Below are 8,569 nucleotides of genomic sequence, written 5' to 3'. Positions count from 1 at the left end.
GGTCAAGCAATTCTCCTACCTCAGCCTCTCAGTAGCTGGGATTACAGGTGCCCGCCACTTCATCCAGCTAATTTTTTTTATTTTTAGTAGAGACAGGGTTTCACCATCTTAGCCAGGCTGGTCTTGAACTCCTGACCTCATGATCCACCCACCTCAGCCTCCCAAAGTGCTGGGATTACAGGCATGAGCCACCGTACCTGGTCTTCCTGAAACCTTCTATTTTTTGACCAACTTTACCCCTAACCCTTGGTGAGCACCATTCTCTCTACCTCCCTGAGTCCCACTTCTTTAGCTCCCACGGGAGTGAGACCACACAATAGCTTGTATCTGTCCTGGCACATTTCACCTCAATCTTCTACCCTTTTTAATTGACATGTGTCCACCCTCAGTTACAGGTCACCCTCCCTAGGAAGAAGTCTGAGAATGTTCTGCAGAGATGTGTTCCTGGCTGTGTGCGCACGCCTTCCAAGCACAGAGCCCAGTGCCAGGACATAGAAAAGTGAGTCACCCACAGTCACTGCAGCCCAACCACCCCATCGTTAGCACCAGAGGGTCAAGGGTCAGCGTCCTACCTCCCCTGCTGAAGCTGCTGTTGGAAAGGTATGCCTGGATGGTGGCATCTCGGAGCGTGATGGTCACGTTGCTCATGTGGACCTGGGTGCCACTAACACATCTGTATTTTTTATCTATATCTGCCCTGATGTCCGTTATAGATTCCACAGTCTTGGTTTCTAGATTATTTAAAAAAAAAAAATCACAATTATAAACGCCTGGCTAATTACAATTACAAAGTATTTGTAGTACTTAGTTTATTTTATATATTTTATATTTTTTATTTTATAATTATTTTTTAAGATGGATTCTTGCTCTATCACCCAGGCTGGAGTTTAGTGGCACAATCTCAGCTCACTGCAACCCCCAAGTCCTGGGTTCATGCGATTCTCCTGCCTCAGCCTCCTGAGTAGCTGGGATTACAGATGCATGCCATCATGCCTGGCTAATTTTTGTATTTTTAGTAGAGAAGGGGTTTCACCGTGTTGGTCAGGCTGGTCTCAAACTCCTGACCTTGTGATCTGCCTGCCTCCCAAAGTGCTGGGATTACAGGCACGAGCCACTACACCTGGCTGTGTGATTTTTGGTTTTTAGAGACAGTCTCACTCTGTCACCAAGGCTGGAGTGCAGTGGCACAAGCCTGGCTCATTGTAATGTCCGCCCCCTGGGTTCAAGCAATTCTCCTGCCTCAGCCTCCCAAGTAGCTGGGATTACAGGCACCCCTGCCACCACACCTGGCTAATTTTTTGTATTTTAGTAGAGATGGGGTTTCACCATGTTGCCCAGGCTGATCTCGAACTCCTGAGCTCAGGCAATCCACCCACCTCAGCCTCCCAAAGTGCTAGGATTACAGGTGTGAGCTACCACACCCAGCCTCAGATCTTTTTTGTATCCTATGTATGTAAGCCTACTTCATTTAAAAAACAGTTACATAGAATTCCACAATATGCAGTCTACCTCATTTATTCCTATTTTGGTTGACATTTCAGTTTTCCAGTTTCTGGCTATTGGCAAATGATACCTCACTGGATAGCCTTGTACATGATAAACATGTGAGAGTATTTTCTAGGTTATATAACTGAAAGAGGAATTGCTAGGTTGAAGGGTATACACATTTGAGTAAATACTGTTAAATATTGCCCACCAAAATGTCTGCCTTTTTATCCACTCTACCTACAAAATATGATGATGTTTCTCTATACTGCTGACAATATTGGATATTATTGACCTTTTTAGTTTTGTCTATCTTGGATATTGCATGTTACTGGCTATTTCTCTTTCCATTTCTATGAATTGCCTATTCATACACTTTGCTTATTTTTTCTTCTTTCAGGTTGTATTTTTCTTGTTGATATATAGGAGTTGTTTATATATTCTGGATATTAAGCCCTAGTTACATATATTACATATATTTTCCTCAGTCTCATTGTTTTAACTTTATTGATCTTTTTCATTCATGCCTTGTGTCTGTGTTTCTTCTTATATATTTTTTCTGTTTTTGAATGTATAAAATTGGCTACTTAAGGAGCAATAGCTTTTTTTTCTTTTTCAGGCTTATCGAGGTACAACTGACAAATTGTAAATGTTTTGATATATGCATAAATTGTGAAAGGATTACTGCAGTCGAGCTAATTAGCATATCAATCACCTGATGTAGCTATCTTTTTCAGTGTATTATTTCTTGAAATAAAATGTATATACAATTGGCCTGGTGTAGTGACTCACATCTGTAATCCCAACACTTGGAGAAGCTGAGGAGGGCAGATCACTTTAGTCCAGGAGTTTGAGACCATCCTGGCCAACGTGGCAAAACCCTGTGTCTACTAAAGATACAAAAATTAGCCAAGCATGGTGGTACATGCCTGTAGTCCCAGCTACTCTGGTGGCTGAGGCACGAGATTTGCTTGAACCTGGGAGGCGAATGTTGCAGTGAGCCAAGATCCCGCCAGCGCTCTCCAGGTTGGGTGACAGAGTGATACTCTGTCTCAGAAACCCAAACAAAAAAAATTTATATACAGTAAAATGCACATACCTTAAATACTTAGTTTGTTGAGTTTTGGTAGTTATGTACATTCGTATATCTACCACCAAAAATATATAAAACATTTCCACTTCTCCAGAAACTTTCCTTGTACCCCTTTCCAATCAATCCATCCTTCCCCCATTTTACTTCCAGCAACCTCTTTCTAACTTCTGTGACCATAGATTAATTTTGCTTGTTCTTAGACTTCATTACAATGGGATCTTAAAATGGTTGTGTGTGTATGTGCCGGGATTCTTTTGCTCAACACAGTGTTTTTTGAGATTTGTTCATGTTCTTGCTTTGATTGGTGATTTTCCTTTGTATTGCTGAGTAGTATTCAATTCTATGATTATACCACTATTTGTTTTTCTATTCTCCTATTGGTGGGAATTTAGATTATCTCAAATCTTTAGCTATTATGAATAAAGCTACCCTGAACATTTGTATACAGATCTTTTTGTGAACATATGTTTTCATTTCACTTGGATAAATATCTAGGAATAGAAGATGGCAAATGTATGTTTAATTTTATGAGAAAGTGCCTAACAGTTCTCTAACATGGTTTGTACCATTTTACACCCTAGCTGTGTATGAGAGTTGTTTTTTACATTTTTTGTATGCTCTGGTACAGTTGATATAACATGGAAATTATCTCTGAAAGTTTCTTGAAGATTTGATTTTCTATGTCTTGAGCCAATTCTGGTCATTTATATTTTCTTAGAAAGCTGTTCATTTTGGCCAGGCACAGAGGCTCACACCTGTAATCCCAGCACTTTGGGAGGCCTAGGCAGGAGGATTGCTTGAGCCCAGGAGTTGGAGACCAGCCTAAGCAATATAGTAAGACTCTGTCTCTACAAAAAATAAAAAATTAGTCAGGCGTGGTACTGCATGCCTATAGTCCTGGCTACTTGGGGGACTGAGGTAGAGGATCAACAGAGCCCAGGAGGTCGAGGCTGCAGTGAGCCAAGATCACACCACAGCACTCTAGCCTGGGTGACAGAGTGAGACCCTGTTCCCTACCCCCCCCCACAAAAAAAAAGGAAGAAAAAAATTATTCTTTTTGTCTGATTGTCAAATTTATTAATATAATATTGCAAATAGATTTATGTTTTTAATTACTGTATGTCTCTACTTTCATTTGAATTGTTTATGTGTCGTCTCTTTTTTCTATCATATTTGACAGATTGATTACTTTCTTCCAATTTTTACTTTTAGTCTATTACTGAGTTCCTCCTAAGTTGTTTTATTTTGTTTTATTTTATGTTCTTTTTACTACTTGTTGAGAGCTGAGTTCACTTCTTCTCTTTTTCAAAAAAAGCTTTTCAAGCATATACAAAAGCGGTCACGATGGTATAATGAATGTTCCCCCAATATACCTATCATGCAGTTTCAACAATGACTAATTTATGACCAGTCTTGTTTCGTTTGTATAATACCCAGTTTTTCCCTCTGATATTATTTGAAACAAATCATGGATATGTTGTTTTATTTATTTCAGTTTGTATCTGTAGAAATTAAGAACTCTTAAAATATAATCACCTAGGTTGGGTTCAGTGGCTCATGCATGTAATTCCAGCACTTTGGGAGGCCGAAACAGGAATATAGAGACCAGGAATTTGACACCAGCCTGAGCAAATAGCAAGACCCCACTGTCTCTACAAAAATCAAAAATAAAATAGCCAGGTATGGTGGTGCATACCTATAGTCCTAGCTGAAGCATGAGGATTGTTGGAGCCCAGGAGTTTGAGGCTGTAGGGAGCTGTGATTGTGCCACTGCACTCCAGCCTGGGCCACAGAGTGGGAACCTGCCTCAAAAAAACAAAAGCAAAACAACAAGCATTACACAGAAAGAGTATGCGAAATGTCTATAATAGATAATTAACAAGTATAACAAATGCATGCCACTTATTTGCTAGAAATCTAAATTACAAAAGGCTTTAGTAATCCCATAGAAACACAAAGACATTTCAACAAAACTACTCAGGAACATTTTAATCAAACTAGTCCAGTGTTTGTAGCACTGCATGTCAAATAACCATTTAGATACATTTCTTGGAGTATAATAATTTCTCTAAAATAAAGCAAAAAAGCCACATTCACAGAGCATGAAAAATAATTCAAGGCCGGGTGTGGTGGCTCATGCCTATAATCCTAGCACTTTGGGAGGTGGGCAGATCACAAGGTCCAAAGATAGAGACCACCCTGGCCAACATGGTGAAACCCTGTCTCTATGGTGTGGTGGCATGTGCCTGTAGTCCCAGCTACCAGGGAGGCTGAGGCAGGAGAATCGCTTGAATCCAGGAGGCGGAGGCTGCAGTGAGCCAAGATTGTGCCACTGCACTCCAGCCTGGCAACAGAGTGAGACTCTGTCTCAAAAAAAAAAAGAAAAGAAAAGAAAAAGATAAAAAGAATTCAAAACAATTTACCAACTACCAATAGGAGAGTGTGTAACAAATTATGGTGAACTAACATAATAAAGTATTATATCATGATTATAAAAGACAACCATGAAGAAAACTAGAGCTGGGCATGGTGGCTCATGCCTGTAATTGCAACACTCTGGGAGACCAAGGCAGGCAGATCACTTGAGATCAGGAGTTTGAGATCTGCCTGGCCAACACAGCAAAACCCCATCTCTACTAAAAACACAGAAACTGGCTGGGCATGGTGGTGGGTACGGTAGTGGGCACCTGTAGTCCCAGCTACTCAGGAGGCTGAGGCAGAAGAATTGCTTGAACCCAGGAGGCAGAGGGTGTGATGAGCTCAGACGTCACTGCACTCCAGCCTGGGCAACAGAGCAAGACTCCGTCTCCAAAAAAAAAAAGAAAACTAGAAAAATGTTCATAACAGTGAGATGCAGCACAAAGAAAGGCTTGTGACTATGACTGTAGCCACGGCACGTGACAGCACAGGACACTGACCATGCCAGAGGAAACACGCAGAAGGGAAAGCATCAGGTTCAGATGGGGCCAAAGACTCGGTAGAAACGTTCAAAACCATCTTCCCGCACACACAAGGGAAGCGTGAAGTACCGTGGTGCTTCCTACCTTAGGGCCGCTCTTGGAGTCGTAGTTCACTGAGAAGGCAGCAGAGAAGTTGGCCATTATGCACACGGTGCCGTTGCTGTTTTTCACCACAAACACTGACGACGCACAATGCAGGAGGCCTGTCAATTCCAGGAAGATGGAGACCATCAAAGACATTTCAGAAAACACAACTGAGTACTCCCATTTTTCACAGCTGTGGCGGTGATGGGCTTTATTACAAGATTCCACTGTGGGTTTTTTTGTTTTTGTTTTTGAGACGGAGTCTCGCTCTGTTGCGGAGGTTGGAGTGCAGTGTCATGATCTTGGCTCACAGCAAACTCCTAACCACCTCCTTCCAGGTTCAAGTGATTCTCCTGCCTCAGCCTCCCAAGTAGCTGGGATTACAAGCATGTGCCACCAAACCCAGCTAATTTTTATATTTTTAGTAGAGACAGGGTTTGCCATGTTGCCCAGATTGGTCTTGAACTCCTAGGCTCAAGCACCCTCACACCTCAGCCTCCCAGTGGTGCTGGGATTACAGGTGAGAGCCACCACGCCCAGCCCTGTGTTTCTTAAATCCACTGAAGAACCAGACACGTGGATTCTGTGGCCAGTTCACCTGGTGCCCTGTCCCTTGCGGATACTATTCTGGAACTCTTTTCTCTAAACCCATCTGACAAGTTTGCCAACCTGGTCTACTGCTATTTAGTGCTTTATTTCAGAACACTTATCAGGAAGGCACATGTCAATTTCTGGGTCATCCTAGGCATGCATTGCTGCACATTTCTCAGAGGATCTCCGTAAGATGTGGTGGGCCTTGAAGGCACAACTCACCCTTCTGCGGAAATCCATGGGAGTCTGTAGTAGCTTTCCCTGTGGTCCTCAACTGCTACTTAACATTTGGTCAGTTTTCTTTCTCACACACTGTGATATGGCAAGAAAAGCCATGGACTCAGGCCAGGCGCAGTGGCTCATGCCTGTAATCCCAGCACTTTGGGAGGCCAAGGTGGGCGGATCACGAGGTCAGGAGTTCAAGACCAGCCTGACCAATACGGTGAAACCCCATCTCTAATACAAAAAATTAGCCCGGCATGGTGGCATGCACCTGTAGTCCCAACTATTCAGGAGGCTGAGGCAGGAGAATCGTTTGAACCCAGGAGGCAGAGGTTGCAGTAAGCCGAGGTCACGCCACTATACTCCAGCCTAGGGGACAGAGCAAGACTGCGACTCAGAAAAAAAGGCATGGACTTAAACAGCTGAGCTCTTTGCCCAATTTCAGAAAGATCCTCACAGCACCGCACATCTGGTGGAGTGGCTTCCCTTCCCCATCCGGAAGCAAAGGGACAGAACTGAAGCTCTGTAAGTCTTTCTAGCTTACAGTGGTCACTGCTAAATATATATATATATTTTTTTCTTAATTGTGTGTACAGCTCACATTTATTTAAATGTTTAATGTTAGAAGTGTCTTGGTCTTTAATTTTTTTTATTATTTTTATTGCATTTTAGGTTTTGGGGTACATGTGAAGAACATGCAGTACACATATGGCAGTGTGATTTGCTGCCTTCCTCCCCTTCACCTACATCTGGCATTTCTCCCCATGCTCTCTCTCTCCTCCTCCCCACCCCACCTGGCTTTTTCATACCCCACTTCCCTGATCAAGATGTTTGGCAACAAATATAATCTGATCACTACAGTAGAGACACTGGTAATTGTACAAATCGCACATTACATAGTTCTTTCATTACAGACTGGCAAAAATAGGTGTTTTTGCTTTTTGCCAAACACCTATCAGCCACCACAGTGAACCATGCAAAAATGACATGCTTTCACTTGTCTCTGCCATTACAAGCTCATGCACGCCAGTCCACTGAGCACTCACCACCCTGGGGCTCATCTCACACTTCAACAGCACAGCCTTCCAATGACACACACAGCTCGGTCTCATTTGTCACTCTAAGGTGACATTGTGAGGGCCGATACTAAAAGAGAGGACGCTCAGCTTTTCACTGAAAATCCTATTTCCTGGAAAAGTAATGGATTCCAACAAATCCAATTCATTTCAACCTCGGGTCTTTCCCAAAATAAAATTTTTAGAGCAACTATTCTTCAAGCATAAAGCAAGGCATATGACCAGAAGTCCCACCTATCTTCCCTTGAGCTTCTGGTAAAGGAAATACCAAAATCTACGTCCACAAAGGAAAGGTGCTGCTGGGCATGGTGGCTCATGCCTGTAATCCCTGCACTTTGGGGAGCCAAGGTGGGTGGATCACAAGGTCAGGAGTTCAAGACCTCGTGATCCACCTGCCTTGGCCTGGGAGCCTGCCCAACATGGGGAAGCCCTATCTCTACTAAAAATATAAAAATTATCTGGGCGTGGTGGCAGGCACTGTAATCTCAGCTACTCGGGAGGCTGAGGCAGGAGAATCGACTGAACCCAGGAAGCAGAGGTTGCAGTGAGCTGAGACTGTGCCACTGCACTCCAGCCTGAGTGACAAGAGCGAAACTCTGTCTCAAAAAAGGAAAAGAAAAGGTGCTACATGACAATAAAACAAAGCAGGGCGTGCAAGGAAACCTGCAATCTAATGTCTGCTTTGCTGGGTTTTTCAACCCACACCCCTTCAACACTCAGGCAAGATCATACTAATAGCACTTCCAATGAATCTAGAGAATCTAGAATATTCTATCCCTTTTCCACATAGTAAAGGTTTCTAAAAAGAAACAAAATATTCTCACTCCTGAGAGAGATCAAATGAGTGTACAGGAGCGATTGCAGACGCCTGAAAGGCAGAAGCAGTGGACAGGCAGACCCAGCAGACACCAGAGAAAGGCTTACTATTGACTGGAACTTAGCGTGGACAGAGCCACTGCCCACCCTTGCCCTCAGCTGAGAAGCCATATGGCTCACAGCCACCACTGACAAGATGGACGGCCGCATGGGTGCACCCACAAGCCAGCTTTTATTAAGCT

At 43.1% G+C, this 8,569-nt stretch overlaps 1 protein-coding gene across 1 annotated transcript in view; it reads right to left on the bottom strand.

The window, feature by feature from the left end:
- Positions 1–5,403: 5,403 nt before the first annotated feature.
- LOC108284455 (translation initiation factor IF-2-like) overlaps positions 5,404–8,569 on the bottom strand; it is a 10,424-nt gene continuing 7,258 nt past the window's right edge. Inside the window, exon 3 of the mRNA XM_037729380.1 lies at positions 5,404–5,741. Within this exon, the coding sequence (XP_037585308.1) occupies positions 5,566–5,741 (176 nt within the window). The 3' untranslated portion in view covers positions 5,404–5,565. The remainder of the gene's footprint in view (positions 5,742–8,569) is intronic.

The sequence above is a fragment of the Cebus imitator genome, unplaced genomic scaffold (assembly GCF_001604975.1).
Source record: "Cebus imitator isolate Cc_AM_T3 unplaced genomic scaffold, Cebus_imitator-1.0 Scaffold14, whole genome shotgun sequence".
In the NCBI taxonomy this organism is placed as follows: Eukaryota; Metazoa; Chordata; class Mammalia; order Primates; family Cebidae; genus Cebus; species Cebus imitator.
This window is presented reverse-complemented; position numbering and strand designations above follow the sequence as displayed.